At 48.9% G+C, this 16,839-nt stretch overlaps 1 protein-coding gene across 3 annotated transcripts; it reads right to left on the bottom strand.

Moving 5' to 3' along the window:
• Positions 1-296: 296 nt before the first annotated feature.
• On the bottom strand, positions 297-16,507 carry LOC108928555 (obscurin-like protein 1). 3 transcript variants are annotated; one of them, XM_029256687.1, is made up of 26 exons: positions 15,864-16,015; positions 15,604-15,761; positions 11,906-13,692; positions 11,469-11,738; positions 10,789-11,049; positions 10,339-10,644; positions 9,956-10,222; positions 9,483-9,755; positions 8,889-9,164; positions 8,501-8,776; positions 8,125-8,397; positions 7,761-8,036; positions 7,349-7,624; positions 6,954-7,229; positions 6,509-6,784; positions 6,103-6,372; positions 5,689-5,955; positions 4,959-5,231; positions 4,544-4,810; positions 3,463-3,729; positions 2,836-2,948; positions 2,463-2,616; positions 2,183-2,344; positions 1,668-1,772; positions 1,234-1,500; positions 297-1,142 (listed from the first exon to the last, which is right to left on the bottom strand). In XM_029256687.1, exons 3-26 carry the CDS (start codon positions 13,635-13,637, stop codon positions 865-867), a joined length of 7,461 nt encoding a protein of 2,486 aa, XP_029112520.1. In that variant the 5' UTR covers positions 13,638-13,692; positions 15,604-15,761; positions 15,864-16,015; the 3' UTR covers positions 297-864. The 3 variants fall into 3 exon arrangements, with proteins under 3 accessions (XP_029112520.1, XP_018598071.2, XP_018598063.2); XM_018742555.2 differs by lacking the exons at positions 15,604-15,761; positions 15,864-16,015 and adding an exon at positions 16,288-16,507; XM_018742547.2 differs by lacking the exon at positions 15,604-15,761.
• Between the last annotated feature and the right edge of the window lie 332 nt (positions 16,508-16,839).

Below are 16,839 nucleotides of genomic sequence, written 5' to 3' on the forward strand. Positions count from 1 at the left end.
ATAGCTGCATACATGAAAGTCTCAGGCAAACCTATTTTGTTACCCACCACTTGCTGCACCAAGGTTCATCGTTTGAGTAGGTGCATAAGACACAGGCTAGACACATCCCGATACCCACACCAATTTTTTTTTTTTTAATTTTTTTTATTAAATATCATAAGATACACAAATGAGCAGTACAATAGCAGAGTAATGGCTGAATAAAGGTTGTATCTGCGGATGCTTCTGGAGTTACGATGCGTGAACAGTTACACCATAGATGATCCGAAGAAGTCTTGGGAGAAGTGGATCTGGAAAAGGTGGGTTTTCAGACCCTTCTTGAAAACAGACAGAGTTTCCAGCAGTTCTGAGTGACAGGGGACATTTACTTTCCATTCTTATTGTTCACCTGTGTGTGTGAGAACCTACAGGTCTGTTCAGGAAACGAACACCAGGCAGGAGAGTCCAGATCCTCCAGGCCTTTTGCTGCGTTACATCGGAGGGAAAGTTGTGGTCTATCGTCTGGTCTGCTTCGAGGCAGCCTGTACATTTGTAATGGTTTCATCAATTTATTAATTTCATTTAATTTAATGTGATCAATTTAATGTATTTACTGAAATATATTACACAGATTTTCAAACGCATTCATTCACTTAAAGATTTTCTGTATGTAGTAGAACAAACATGAGCTGTATTTTCCTGGTCGACGGCAGCAAAGAGCACCAAAACAGGATAGGAGTGTGGGACCGCCTGCAATCAACTCACTTCCACAGTGTTTACATCTCCTGCCTGGTGTTTCTCAGTGTTGGTGATTAATATCAAGATGAGGAATATTGAGCAATAAGCACTGAAAAAGAGTTTGAGGAGCTGACTATCATTGCTTCTTTACTCGCTTTTGACGGTGAGCTTGGCGATGCTTTTGGCTTTTCCCACAGTGAACTTAACTTCTCCCCTCATGTCCACTGTGGTGCTCCTCAGGGTCAGCCTGTACACGGTGCCCAGGGTTTCCAAATGGACCCTTGGACCAGACTGGAGCGTCTCCCCATTCAGGCTCCACACGGGCTCCCGGGCTGCTGGCACGGAAACCTGGCACTCGAAGCGGGCCTCCTCTGGAGCTGTCACCTCCACATCCTCAATCTCCCGGACCATTAGGAGAGCCTGGGCTGAGATCAGGGAAAGAAGGAAGGAGGTGGCTGGAGGTGGGTGTCGATTTAAGGCTGCACACCCCGAATGACCTTCATTTGGTCTTCTCACCTTCCACCATGAGCCTGGCCGAGGATGTGTGCTCTCCCACGCACACGCTGTAGCTGCCCTCGTCCTCCAGCCGCAGCTGATGGATCACCAGTTTGTGGTAGCAGCCCTCACTGCAGATCTCGAACCGCTGCGAGGGGCTGATCTCGTTGTCGCCGCGGAACCAGCGCACGTCGCAGCGCGGTGTGGACACCGTACACTCCAGGATGACTCTGTGGTTCTCCAGTGCCGTGCGGTCTCTCAGCGGCTTCACTATGGTGGCAGGCAGTTCTGCAGGAGGGGTCGGGGTCACAGAGAGCTCAACTGTGTTGGTGGAGCCTTTTGCAAGGTCACGCTTTATAAAAAAATCCAAGGTCACAGCTTCTACTTTCAGGGTTATAGTCATGGTCACAGTTAGGGTTAGGGTTCAAGTGTGGTTAAAAAATCAGAAGCTACACCTTCTACTTCCAGGTAGGCTATGGACTCAGCTTCCCTCGCGATGAATTTGATCTCCCCAGAGTCCTCTGGTTTCACGTTGCACATCAGAAGAAAGTGCTTGGTCCCTGGGGAAGATTACAAATCCAAGAAGAAGACACACTTTTATCCAAAATCAACTGTAATCTTGCACTTTCCTCTGTTTTGTTTGTTTGTTTGTTTGTTGGTTGATATTTCTATCAAAGATCTTCATGTTAAGTTCAGCTGTAAGGTTCCTCCAGGGGAACTCTAGTGGAGCCTTTCAGAGTAAGTAACTTCTAAAAGGCCTTGGCAGCAGCAGGAGGTTGAGGTTGAACCAACAGCTTTCGGGTTCATGTTCAAGTTCATGTCATTAACTGCTGCTTTGCCTCCTGCTGCCTTAACCGCCACAAAGCCATCGGCAACTCTTTGCCACGTTTAGGCGTGAGGAAAATAAAAATAAACTGCAAGAGAGCACCAGGAATGTAAGGGGTGGATCAGCACCATCTGCAGGGCTTACCCTCCTGTCGGATCTTCACAGTGCTGGTGGGACGAATCCTCTCCTCATTCCAGAACCACTGCCCCTGAACATCACCTCGTGACACCTCACACATGAACACAGCATTTTGGTCCTCCTGGATGTCCAGGTCCTCCAGGGGTTGCACAATTTCCACCACCCGCTCTACAGAGTGTGACCGACATTGAACATCAGGCCTCCAGGGGGCGTTCTGCCATCCTTTACCTACTTGAATGAAAAAGCACCATTCTTTTTCCCACATGTGGAGGAGTAAAAAGTGTACCGTAGACCTCCAGGCAGCAGGATGCTTTAGTGTCTCCAGCGTCACAAGTGTAGATCCCTGAATCGCTGACTTCACACTTGAGGATCTGGAGGAACCGTTTTCTGCCCGTGGAGTAGATTCGATAGCTCTTGCAGGGTTTCAGCTCAGCGTCGTTCTAAAAGTTACAAGTTTCAAAGCTGGACCTCTAAGGGTATCCTTTATTTCCGTGGGAACGAAAGATTTTGACTACAGTACATGGAAACATACCCAAAAGATGCTGTTTTGGGACACATCTACTTTTTGCACATTCTCAGCAGAAACTCATCGATGCTGAAAAAGATTTTTTCATCTGTATCGAAGGAGGCACTGCATGGCCGGAGGAGGCTCCTCTTACCTTCAGCCACTTCACGTCGGCATTCTGCCTCGACAGCTCACACTCGATGGAAACCAAGGCACCTTCTGGAAAGCACAGGTCTTCTGGTTTCCTCAGGAATGTCACTGGAGGCTCTGAGGCAAAGCAGGGCAGCAAGAGACATTATATTACAGGGAGATGTTTGTGCTGTTGCATCTTGAACTGTGCGGCTTGAATTGTAATAAGTCTAATACTAGGACTATCATGACAGATCCTACAGTCTTTCAATTTTAACAGGGTCTTAACATTGGAGTCCTGGTGCAGTTCTCATAGCATCCCATTGTCTAGTCAACGATGGTCAAAAACGAAACGTGCTAATGGCCTTTTAATGAGTGATGCTGGTATGTATGAATGAAAGCTTCGGTGTTAATGACAGTTTGAAGTTCAGCCTCCATGGTCAGTCTGAACAGTACGAACCTGAACATTTTTGTTTGCAGTGACCCTTGACATTGGTGATAAACAAGAAGACCCGTTGCTTAGGTGGTAGAGTCTGATGTTCAGCTGACTTGGAAAATTGGTGCTATGCCTGGAGATCATCACATGCATGATGCTGTTTGCGAAAACCTGACCTTCAGCACTAAGCTTGGCTGTTGTCTCCATGACACTCACCTTTAACAGTGAGCCTTGCTGATGTCCTCGCTCCCTCTGCAGAGAACACAATGGTGCCGGCGTCCTCGAGGGTGATGCTCGACAGAGTGAGGCTGTGAAGCCGTCCTTTGGTGCTGAGGCGCGCCTGGTGTCCAGACTTGAGGCGGAGCCCATCCTTCTGCCACACTCCTTCCACATTGGCGTGCGACAGCTCCACCTCGAAAGAGGCTGCTTCGTACTCAAAAGTTTCAATGTCCCTCAGCTCCTTGCAGATGCTGATTTTTCGTGCTGCGTTGAAAGGAGTTTGAGAGGAGTTTGGGTTCAAAGGGACTTTCAGAGCTTTACTGAAGCAAGTAAATCTCATAGGAGAGAACAGAGAGCAACAGGTGAGTTCATGAACCTAACACAACTCACACTAAACACTTATTGAGGAAAACTTGTGCTCTCTGGCTTCTCCGTGACTCATATGTGTTGTCCAAGTGGGAGTTGTCCCAGTTGTCCCCTCTAATCATGTGTTTCTTTTTATTTTCCTGACATTAAACATGATTCTTGGAGGTTCTGGAAAACACAGAGGGTGCTGTTCACGTTCCCAAAACGGACACACGAGCGGCCATTTGAGTCACACCACAATAATGCCGAGTCCTTGTTTGGACATGCCATCGTCGTTCAGCTCATTCTCACGGAGAGGAGGCATTCTTCATGGGATGTGACGGGTTTATTTTTGATGCTCTCTGATTCTATCACCACAGATTTACGTGGTCAGCATGTAAATTTAGCAGTGATGACAAGAGATACCAATTCATAGAGGTGTCAGAGGTGGCTGGAGCCCACATTGCTGGCAACTCTTGGCTAATGGCGCTGTGTCTCCTGCGGGAGCCGTTGGAGGATTGTATGTCCAGACCTAGCAGCTTCTAGGAAGGTGAAAGTAATCTCACTAATCACAATCCAAAGTCTCGCCTCACCTGCATGTGGTAGAGCCAGAAGCCGGGGTTCACACTCCACTACAGACAAACATTGAGCTAGACGCCACTTTAACAAAGACACAGAGAAAGGGACTTTGGCTGAACTGCGGTGGAAAGCGAGTAGTATGGTCTGCACTCACGTTCCACGATCAGCTTCCCCTGCGTTCGGTCGTGCAGCGTCTCACAGCAGTAGGTACCACGGTCGGAGATGCCCAGGCTGTGGATGGTGAGGCTCCGCCGCTGACCCGAGCTCCCCACCGTGTACTTGGGGCCCGACTGGATGACCACGCCCTGCCGCATCCATTGCACCTCAGCAGACTCCAGGTTCACCTCCACCTCCAAGGTGGCATCGGCATACTCCTCCGCTGCCACTGGCTCCATCTTCTTGGTGAAGAGGACCTGTGCCTCTGAACCGAGAACAGGGACTCTGTGCAGATCTCTCTTTACAGAAGACATTCTCTACATCACTTCAATGATGAGGGAGTGAGGAACTCACAGAGAGCAGGTATTCAATATGAAGTGTCAACTCTCCCCGCCTCTCAGCGTTGGACTCACCTTGCACCTGAAGGCTGGCTTTCGACACCAGTCCCTCGGCCTCAGCCGTGACGCGACCACTGTCAGACAGCTGGCACCTGTGGATGTGCAGAGTGTGGCACAACCCATTTCTGGACACGGTGACCCTTTCGTCGCCCACAGTGACGGGCTCACCATCCCTGTACCACATCAGGAGCACATCCTCTGGAGAGACGACGCACTTGAATGTGGCATCTTCACCCTCCAGCACAGTGGTGTTGTGGAGCTCTGCAAGGAACTCCACCACTCGAGGCACTGGCAGGGGCAAGATGAGGCAGATTTAACCACAGATGGGGCAGTGGGTGAGTAGTGTAGGGGTGGGCAGGGTTAGGGTTAGGGTTAGGGAGGGGGGCAGGATTTGGGTGGGTAGAGGGAAGGTTGGGGCACAGATTCGCCAGATTGGATGACGGATGTGGCAGAGCGTGGACGAGGTTACGAAGGCATGGGGTGGTGAACGGGTGGACGGGGTAGGATTTCGGATGCTATGGGTCAGGGTGACAGAGGTGTTTCACTGCAAGACATGGCACTGAAAATGCTTTACTGATGCTTTTATGGTTTTATGGCTTCAACAAAAGGCAAATCAAACTTAAACAAGGGAGTTATAATACAGATCAAGGCTAAAATTTTTCTTCAATGTGTCCCACTGCCCTTTGAGTACATTTCTGAAGCACAGAACTGGGTTCGAACATACAGAAGGGGGCCAAGTTCTTACTTTCTACCATGACAGTGGCACAGCTCCTGTCATCCTTGGATTCACAAGCATACTCTCCCGCGTCTTCTGCGGTTAGACGGTGGATGGTGAGGGAGCGCTCTGTCCCGTTGGCGCGGATGGCAAACCGGCGGCTGGGAACAATCTCCTGGCCGTCCTTCGACCACAGCATGTCCCCCCGGGCCTTGTTGAGCTCACAGCGTAATGTGAGCAGCCCGTTGCAGTGTCCCACTGTGTCCTGCAGAGGCTGTGTGAACCTCACCCTCATCTCTGTTCCAAGTAAGACACCGTGTTACTGCTTCCTTTCATCACTGCTTTAACTCATCATTTCAAATGCATCGCGTGAGGCCACCGATTCGCTCCCTGCCATTGTGATTCAGAGGACATGGATCAGAGACGTCTTATCTTAGCACCTACCTCTGACCAGCAGGCTGAAATTCATCTGGTCTGCGTCAGTATGGCAGCTGTACTCTCCACTGTCTGACCTCTGCAAGGGGTCGATGGTGAGGAGCCGAACGCTCCCTTCACTGCTCATGTGGAAACGGTCCCCGCTGAGCAGTGTCCAGTCCCTCATCCACTGCACGGTCGCGTTGTCCCGCGACACCTGTGCCGTTAGGGTCACGCTTTCATTCTCGTAGCCAATGGCCACATTCGCTTTGTCTTTGTTCAGGAACTGCACAGGTGGCTCTGTAACGTGCAGGTTGGCGACAAAGAAGACATGGTACACAATCATGATGTGTGTGATTCACTGCAGGTAGTTTGTATTTATTTGGCATCACTGATGTTCCTGTTGTACAAGTAATCACTGTGGTTCACTCTTTACCCTGGACCTTCACAACGGTGACCATCTTGTCATCAACAGCATCACAGGTGTATTTCCCCGAGTCAGACGGCTGGAGTTCCGACAGGATCAGCTTTCTCACGGTGCCGTAACTCTCAATGGAGGTTCGAGAATCGGAGCTCAGAAGCCGCTCGTTGCAGTACCACTGGACTGGAGCATTTGGACGGGACACCTCACAGGCCAGGATGAGATCACCTCCCACCTCCAGGCTATGGGGCTCTTGGGTACAGGACTTACCCAAGATCGACACTGGAGGTTCTGTGGAGAGAAGTGGCAGCACAGCTGGGTCACTGAACATCAGCTTATATCACTGAAAATCCGGGATTTCATCCAACCTGCAAACACAGCTTTATTTCTTCTTTTATCACCATTATATAGTAAAAACATGATAAAACAATACTACAAGGAAGTGTTTTTTCCCCAGTACCTTTCACAACCACGGTGAAGGCAACAGTGTCGTCTCCAGCATCACAAAGGTATTCCCCCGAATCTGTGAGCTCAGCGCTGAGTATGACCAGGGAACGGAAGGGCCCTTCTTCCTCGTAACAGAACCGCTCGTTTTCAATGATGCGCTTTCCATCTTTGAACCACTTGATGGATCCATTTGCTCTAGAGAGCTCACACTCCAGCACGAAGTCGTCAGACACCAGGGATGTCAACTCAGTGTTCAGCTCTGCTTTTCTCAAAATTTTGACTGGAGGCTCTTGAGAAGGGGGAGATGAAGGATACAATTCTCTTGAAGCAGGACTGAAGACTTCGCAAAGCATGAACGGAATTGATCCTTCAGTGACATTGTTTGAAAGCAAACATTATGGATCTTACCAGCAATTTTCACCTGGAAGCTCATGAAATCATCCTTGGTGCCACAAATATACTGTCCAGAATCCTTCATGGTTGCTGAGAGTATGGTCAGTTGGCGAAACACTCCATCCTCAGTGATGCAGACTTTGGCGTTTGGTTTGATCTCCATGCCATCCTTCCTCCAGCAGACCTGAGCATCGGGGCGAGAAACTTCGCAACGTAGCACCACAGGTTCCCCAGCGATGCTCTGCATGGGACCAGGCTTCTCTCCGCACCCAACAAATTTTGCAGGAGGTTCTGGGAGAAAAAGGTCAAAATGTTCAAGTCTGCAGGAGAATTCTTAACTTGGTCTTTAAGGTTAAGATGGCAAAATATACAAACTATCAAATTAAATATTTTGTTTATTCTTGTAAATATAGAATAACAAACATACCAGTTATGCTCAAAAGGAAAGTCACTGAGTCACCAGTGGTCTTGCACACATATTCGCCAGAGTCTCTGAAGGTAGCTCCTGGGATTACAAGTCGCCGATGTGCCCCGTCAACCTCCAGGAGGAGGCTCTCCGTGTTCTCCACATGCAGACCATTGCAGTACCAGTGTACCTCTGCCTCTGCTTTGGAGAGCTCACAGCTGAGAACCACCGACTCTGACACCTGATGGACCAGCTCCACACGGCACTGGCTGGGAGATACAATATGCACTGGAGCTTCTGGGAAATAAGCAGAGAGACACGGTCACCCTTGGTTGCGCTAGAGATACAAAAGGCGAGTTGTGAAATGAAATGACAAGCTGCAGACCTGTTATGCTCAGCTGGAAAAAGGCAGAGTCATCGCCTGTGTCACAGACATATTCTCCTGAATCTTCCATGGTGCTGCATGGAATGACCAGTCTTCTGTATGGCCCTTCTGACTTCATCACAACCTTGTCGCCTTCCTGTAGCTTCTGGCCATCTTTGTACCAGTGTACAAGACCACTGGAGCGTGACAGCTCGCAGCTGAGAATCACCTCCTCTGAGATGTGATGGTCCAAAGGAACGTCTTCCTTGGGATGGACGATCATCACCGGGGGCTCTAAATTGAGAATCAGTTCAGAAGAAGTCCAGCACAAACCATTATCAGCACCTTGGTCTTTTACACATACAGCGTAAGTTTCTCAAAGCTAAATGCTTCGTACCACGTATGGTCACCGTGAAGAACGCCTCGCTGTCTCCTGAACGGCACACGTATGTCCCAGAGTCTGAGAGCTGAGCAGACTGGATGATCAGCCTCCTCAAAGTGCCGCTGGACTGTATTTTGACCTCGTCACCCTGATGTTTCTCATTGCCATCTTTGTACCACCGAACCTCAGCATCAGGCCGGGAGACTTCGCACTCCAGCACGAGAGGGTCCAGTTCCACAATGCGCTTGTGGACATCCTCTGGGGTGACCTCCTTGAATTTCACAGGGGGAGCTGAGGTTTAGAAAGCAGCAAAGGAGTAAACAAGCCAGCCATAATAAACAAGTCGACTTTATCATCTGTAGTTTCAAAACTCAACCCAGATGCTGTTAATATGAGAAATCACCTTGAACATTCACATTGAAATGAATGGCCTCTCCAGCCACAGTACAGCTGTAGACTCCCGCATCAGAGAGGTTTGCAGATGGGATCATCAGCCGTCTAGTGGCACCTTCTGACTGGATGTCGATTCCTCTTTGTGGGAAGAGCTCCTCTCCATCCTTGTACCAGCAGACGTGATCACTGGGGTCTGTGAGCTCACACTGCAGTACAATAGGGCCACCTTGTACCACAGGTGTGCTCTTCTCCATTTCAGGAGCTCCTACAAACCTTGGCAACGGAGCTGGAGACCCCATACAATGCAGACTGAACTTAGTCACTGAAATGCCTCATGATTGTATAACATGAAAAGCACAAATTTGATCACGTTTCCATATCACAGAAGGCTAATAAACGTTAGAAAATGTTAAATCATGTCTTTATAACTTAGAAGAAATAGATGTTAGCCAAAGGAAATCAACTGTTAGGCCCACAACTGCAGTGGTGCCAGTTCAGCCGACAGACAGAAACTGTGTTGCCAGGCTGCTTCAAAAGGCATGTTTTTAAAAGTGATTCATGTACCAAATGAACTTTTCCTTAATATGGATCAGCTGCAACTGACCTTTGACCTCAACATTGAACTTGATGACATCATCTACTGCATCACAGCTGTAAACTCCAGAATGGGAGCTCTCGGCTGATTCAATGACAATCCTGCGCATGTTGCCCTCAGATTGGATAAGAAGGCCGTCTGTTGATTGCAGCTCCAACCCGTCTTTGTACCAGCGGACCGGGACCGCAGGGTCCGACAGCTCACAGTACAGCACGACTGGGTTGCCAGGCTCAACTTGTTTGTTAGAGTCCATCTCCGCAAGAGGTGTAAACTTTACTGGAGCTAGAAACAAGAAATAATATTTTGAAAAACACCATCATTTAGTTCACATGACCAGTCAACTGGTTTCTTCACACTTGTCCTGGAGAAGGCTGCGGTATTTAACCCGTGAGAGAATCGGATTTGCTCCCCCAGGTAACAGATGAATTCCATACTGTGGTTACCTTTTGCTGAAGATGTCTGCATAAAGTCTGTCTACGTACCCCGAATTCGGAGGAGGGCTGAGTCTCTCACCCCACTGGCAGTGAAGGTGATCTCTGCTCCGTGCTCATGGACCTGAACTTTTTGAATATGGAGCAAGTGCTGGGTATCTGAGTGATGTGTGGAGAACCTGCTGTCATCCTCAATCTTGGTGCCGTTCCAGAACCAGGTGCCGGACACCGAAGCTGTGAGCTCAACTGTGAAACTGGCATCCTGACCTCTGTGCACCACAGCATCTTCCAGGTGTGTTTGAATCTTGACTATAGGTGCTGAAAAGAAAACGATTAAAAGAAGAACACATTAATATGGTTCCTTTCATGACAGTAATAATAATAAGTCAGAGAACCTTAACGACCACGGTGTTTTCACATGGATTTTCACATACTCAGGTGGACCGACCCAGGAAACTCCACATGACCACTCCTGCCATATTTGTTCACGCTGCAGACTCGGAAACGATATTCAGCCTCGCGGGGCACATTGTCCCCTGGGAGCTCTGCTGAGGTGGCGCCCTCCGTGGTCAAGCACTGCACCCACTCATGGGAGCCCACTTCCTGCCGCTCCACCACGTATCCTGTTGGGGGGCCCTTCCCCACATCCTGCACCGGGCCCCAGGAGAGAAGGACGGTGTTGGTTCGGTCTGAGCTGATCCAAGCACCTGCTGGGCAGCTGGGTGGGGCATGCCTGGCAGCTAGAAGCAAGAAAAATAAGACTCTCTCATGCTACCCAGTAGAGGTAGGAGGTGGACACTGTACTATGCGTTAAGCATTGCATGTTATATGTTGAATGTATAGCTGCACGTTGCATTATGACTGGGAAAATGCTGCAGGCTCACCTTTCACTTTGAGTTTAGATGTCGTTTTGGATCTGCCCACAGTGAAGGTCACCACACCAGAGTCCTGGGGCACAGTGTTCACAAAGACCAGAATATGTGTCTTGCCAAAGGACTTTATGATGGTTTGGTGAGTGTCCCACAGCTGGAGACCATCTTTGTACCATTTCACTTCCATCTCATCCTCCTCCACCTCCACAAAAAAGGCAGCGTTTTCACCCTCGAGCACCTCCAGTTTGCGTGGGAGTTTTCGTACAATCGTACCTACACAGTACAAGATGAAGGAGAAACGTATTTATTTAACTGTCAAGCACGCCCATCAGGCACTTGCTTGCTATGCACTTGCTGCATAGGTCAGGTGTTTCCGCAGATACAACCTTCATTCAGCCATTATTCTGGTATTGTACTTGCTCGTTTGTGTATCTTATAATATTTAAAAAAAAAAAAAACTGGTGGGAGGGTATCGGGATCTGTCTATCCCGTATCTTATGCACCTACTTGAACGATGAACCTCGGTGCAGCAAGTGGTAGGCAACAAACTAGGTTTGCTTGAGACTTTCATGTCTGCAACTATGTCTCCTTCTCTTAATGTAACGCATAAATTGTACTTTTGCTGAGATGTACATCGCTTTGGACAGAAGCATCTGTTAAATGAATAAATGTAAATGTAAATGTGTTTCTACCTTTGACAGCCACCTCTGCGATGCTCCTGCCACCATCTGCCATCTCGCACAGGTAGATGCCATCATCGTCCATCCCAACGTCGCGGATGGTGAGTCGCCGTCTCCTGCCCCACTCTTCCATACCGTACTTCGGGCCTTCCTGCAGCCGATGGTCCTCCAGGTACCAGGTAGTTGGCACTGACTCCTCAGGTACCTCACACTCGAGGACGGCCAAGCCTTTCTCCCGTACCTCCACGTCACGCAGGGACTGCCTGAATCTCATGCGAGGCTCTGAGGGAAAAATGGGAATTATATCCTTTGAAGCTCTACATCGAAAAGTTGGGTTGCAAAGATCTTGGATCATAAGAAAGACAACGTTTTCCCCTCTAGAAACTTTGCGTAATAAATAAAATACAAGTTACTAAAGCACAACTGATATAGAAAGAAACTTGAAGTACCTTTGACTGAGAGATGCACAGCACTCAGTGTATGCCCTGCCATGTTGGAAGCTGAACAGACATATGTCCCGTTGTCCTGCTGCTTGCAGTAGAGCACTTTGAGTGTGAAGTATCCCTCTCGATCCTCATACAGAAGGTGACGCCTCCCTGCCACAATTGGGTGGCCATCTTTGCTCCAGACAATGTCTGGTTTGGGTTTTCCCGTCACAAAACAGCGGAACTTGGCGTGTTTGCCTTCAGTCACTGCAAAATTTTTCACTTTGTTTGGGCTGGGGAGGAGATCCTCTCTCAGCTGGGGGCCGTGATGTCGTCCACGTCTGCTCTGGTGTGACTCCCGATCCCTGGGATACCCATTGCGGGCATATTCCTCCTCCAGACTTGGTTTGTCAACCAGCAGCACGGCACCTGCCAGCGCCTCACCGAATTCATTCTTGGCCCTGCAGGTGTACACACCGGCGTCAGGGGCCCGAGTGCCAAAGATACTGAGCTGGAACCAGCCCCCATCTTGGTAGCCCATGCTGAAGTGTGCACTCTCAAAGATCTCGCTGAGCTGCCGACCATCTTTCTCCCAAGTCACTTCTGGTAACGGCTGGCCCCACAGTTTGCAGGACAGCGTCACATCATCACTGAGATGCACCCGTGTAGAAAGGGGTCTGATAAGGACATGGGGAGCATTGTCTTCAGGTGATCCTCTTTGTCCTCCTTCATCCTCCACCTTGAGGGTTTGGTCCCCATTGCAAACTCCCGGCAAACCACCCTCTATTCCATTAACTTTCAGGGTGTCCCCAGGCCCTTCCACCACCTTGCCTTCCAACGTCCAGTTACTGTACATGTTGCTCGTTGATATCCTCCTCTCCTGCTGTTTGTCTTCCACCTTAAGACTTGTTTCTCCTTTATCAGTAGGTGAACATCCCTCTTCCACATTGTTTTCCACTTTCACGTTGATTGGTATGTTGTCCCTGGAAAACCTCCCCTCCTCCTTCTTGTCTTCAACCTTCAAGGTTTGTTTATAGTCCAGGGATGACCTTCTGTCCTCCATCTTCTCATCCTCACCCTCCATCTCATTGGTGATGTCCCCATTTTTCCTGGGCAGCCCCGCTTCATTCTGCTTCCTTTCCAGTTTCAGGCTAGTATCTCCATTGTCCTTGGACACTCCTTTATTCTGCTCCTTATATTCCACCTTGTCAGTGGGCAACCCATTGTTTTGAAGTGATATCCTCTCCTCCCTCTCTTCCACCTTTCTCTCCACCTTGGTTTTGCTCTCTCCGTTTTGTCTGGGTGACACCCTCTCCTCTCCATCCTCTGTCTTTTTCTCCATCTTGAGGTCACCAACCCCCCCATCAATGAATGAAGCCCTCTCCTTCCTCTCCCCCATCTGCTTCTCCACCTTGAGGTCACTCTTTCCATTCTCTCTCATTGATACCCTCTCTTCTGTCTCTTCCACTTTTAGGGTTGCAGCTGCATAGGCCTCTCCCACACTGTTCTTGACTTTGCAGACATACTGGCCAGCATCGTCAAGGGTTGTTGCTAAGATTGTGAGGCTATAGACATCACCCTCCTCGTGAGGGCGGCAGTGCCCCCCAGAGGGAATGCGTTTGCCGTTCCGCTCCCACACAACCTCTGGCCGGGGGTTCCCACTGATCCTACATGTCAGGGTGGCATCGGCACCACTGCACACCACTACCGGTCGGGGATACGCCCGGATACGTGGGGCGCCCTTGAACACGTCCATCGCTGCTGCTTCAGCCTGTTTCTCTGTCACTGTTGAGGCTTCGCTGTAGCGTGAACTGTAAAAAGAAATGAAAACACTTATTCACAATTACTTTAAGCTGCATGTTTTTATGATACCCTTTCCCCTCTTGTCCAGGGCATGTTTCTGAAATGACAGCAGTATAGGGGTTGATGAAGGAGGTCCGTATGGTTTCTTAATTTTGGTTAAGGGTTTGTGTAACACAGTAATAGATATAGGTAGTCAAAAGCAATGCTTAAATAAGGTGTGACTTTAAAAGATTAGTCAAGTAAAAATGAAAGTTCTTAAGAGTCCAAGAACTTACTTGAAAAAAAGTAAAAAAAAGTATCAGGTCAAAAAATTACTCAGAGTGTCAAGTAAATTAGATTCCAATGAGGCTTTGTGGTGTTCCAAACCATTACCAGTGTTAATAGCTTCAATGTACTGTTTTAACTTGGGGAAAATACATCTTTTCAAAAAACCAAATCTGCTGTTCCAATAATATTAAATGTAGTCAATTAGAGTAACCAGATACATAAAACAAGAAATAAAATTCCACTGTGCCACTCACTATCAGCCATTATACCATTATTTCACACCTTTGAGCATGGGAACTTATTTTTAATTTGTTAAAATGATTTAAAGTTACGTTTTTCCTCAGACTTCACTCACCCAGCCTGTGAATGAACTAGGTTGTCAGTCAAGTCTGGACCAAAGGCAATACGGTACTAACCTCTGACCGATCGGTGCTAAACTCCGATTGTCTCATTGCAAAGACAAATGTTAATTCATGTTAAATTAACACAGAGCTCATGTTTTATGTCAGTTGTGCATGATGTGTGATAGGCTGAAGATGACATGACATTGTTTGAACTGCGTGTCCCATACGGGGTTGCAGTGAGCAAGAGCCTAACCCAACAACAGAGGATGCAAGGCTGGAGGGGAAGGGGACACACCCAGGACAGGATGCCAGTCTGTTGCAAGGTACCCCAAGCAGGACTTGAACCCCAGACCCACCGGAGAGCAGGACCCAGTCCAACCCACTGCACCACCACGCCCCCTCTAGGCTGATGATGACTTTGATTATGGTTCACAGTAGAAGTGACTATAACTATGACTGACGGCTGACAGTGAGCACTGAAACCCTGAGAAAACGTCAGCTGACAGTGAAGGGGCGTTGCCAGTGGTTCAGAGTAAAGTGCCTTAAATGGTTTCAAGCAAAGTTAAAACATCAACTACAGAAGCGGTATGAGTAAGAATAGAGTGACAGAAATTGAACAGGTAGAAGTAAATATTTTCCTTTTGAAATGTACTTGAGTAGAAGTAAGAAGTAAGATGCCGAAAACGGCTCTGAGAAGTACATCCCTCCAGAAATGTTTTTAGGTACAACATTTCACTTGACTTCAACCCTGTTTATTTTTGACTCTGGGTCTGACAAAGTGAAATATAACAGCAGTGGCTCAGGAACTGAACAACGTAGTGAAATATTGTTGGAAACGGGAGGAGCCTAAAGCAGCGGCCAAGGTGTGAATCACCTTTTGGCCGATAACAGCTGGAGCTGCAGCGAATGCCCCCATGGCTGATGCTGTTCTTCAGCGGAAAAGTGCCAAACACAGTCCTTCCAAATAAAGATGTGAGTGGTGCATAAAGCACACTGGAAAATACCCCAAGACTCCAGTGTACGCCAGGTCCAAAGACACGGAGGGGCACCAGGGGATCCATACGACGAACCGCCATCGGAAACCAGCCGCCTCTTTAGAAGTCCTATTAAATATTTCTGTGCCCAGGTTGTTCATTCGGTGTTTTCCAGGTTATTTTACTTTATATTATTTATCAGACTTATTTTTCATAACTTGGACTGACGTGGAACAGGTTGGGTGAGGATTTTCCGTTAAACTTTTGTTCCGCTTATTAGTTCAGGTTCTAACAGTGGGTTTCTGCTGTCTGGACACAGTGGCTGCAGTCTTACCATCCTGGGGTGTCATGGTGAGGTGTCTCTCTGAAACCAGCATTGTGTTGCCCCTTCCCTGAAAAGCTATGTGCGGCACGACCTCTGTCCCCGGTGACGCACAGCTACGAGCCCTCCGGCCAGCCCCGTACCCCAGGGAACGCAATCCTCAGTGGCATCTGAGAAGAGCGACAGCTCATGATGCAATCTCACATCTTTAGCCACATAGCGGGAGAGTCATTTTTACCACACGAAACACCGTTACGCACACAGTGACTCACCCCAGTTTCATTTTCTGACTCCTCTTCACTTCTACAGCCGTTGTCTCGCCTGAATATGTTGCTGGGAATGCGGTCAGTGTCCCAGCGTACATAACGTAGTATTTTTCTGAAAACGGCACTTTTGACCCTGTGTAATCTGGTTAAATGCATGAGTGAAGCGCTGCAGGATAATACACCGCCGTTCCTTTTCAATGTCCACCGAGGGGGGTGTACGGTGAGGTAAGAAACACCGAAATGGGAGGAGACGACTTTCCGACTAATAAGTAAAGGGATGCGAGGAGCAGGGACGCGTCATGAAGAAAACCACCGCTGTCCAAAATGTCAGCGATACGAGTGCCGATTAAACCCCCGTCCGCGTCTTCGCTTCAGTTTCATTGACCTCTGGCCCTGGTTTCAGTGTGTCCGGTAGCCTCCCGGAACGTACCTGATCTCTTCTCCGGGAGCTGCGGTTCGGCTCAGTTTGCCTCCGTCTTCCTTTCTCCGGTGCTCAGGCTCCTTTGCAAACCCCTTGTTTCAGGGTGAAGAGCTCTCTCGGTTCTGTGGGGTCTCCCTTACGCTTTGCGTGTCATGTGTGCCCATGGCGCGGTAGCCCACGTGTGGCGTGATTCCTGCTCACCACTGCCCTCCCTCCAGTCCAGACACGGCCTCGGTGTCATTGTCCATGGAAGTTGTCTGCTAAATGCTTTTGCAGCTGCTGCTGTCCCCTAAAAATAGGGTCCTCTTGGAGCGCTCTGCCTCAGATAAGCAGGGCCTTTCGACAAGCTGGCCAGCGTGGGGTGAAGAGAGACCCCCCCTCCTGGGCTGAAGCTCAGTGCTGGGCAAACCTGAGACCTCGCAGGAACATTTAGAGAGAAGGGCAATGCGGTTAACCCCGAGAGCTCGGAGTTCGCCGGACACTCACGTTCCCTTCATTGCTCGTGGAGATACAGAAATCACCTGCCCTGTGTTCTTCGGGTTCTGTCCGAGAGCCCTTTAA

This window comes from Scleropages formosus, chromosome 12 (genome assembly GCF_900964775.1).
Source record: "Scleropages formosus chromosome 12, fSclFor1.1, whole genome shotgun sequence".
Lineage (NCBI taxonomy): Eukaryota > Metazoa > Chordata > Actinopteri > Osteoglossiformes > Osteoglossidae > Scleropages > Scleropages formosus.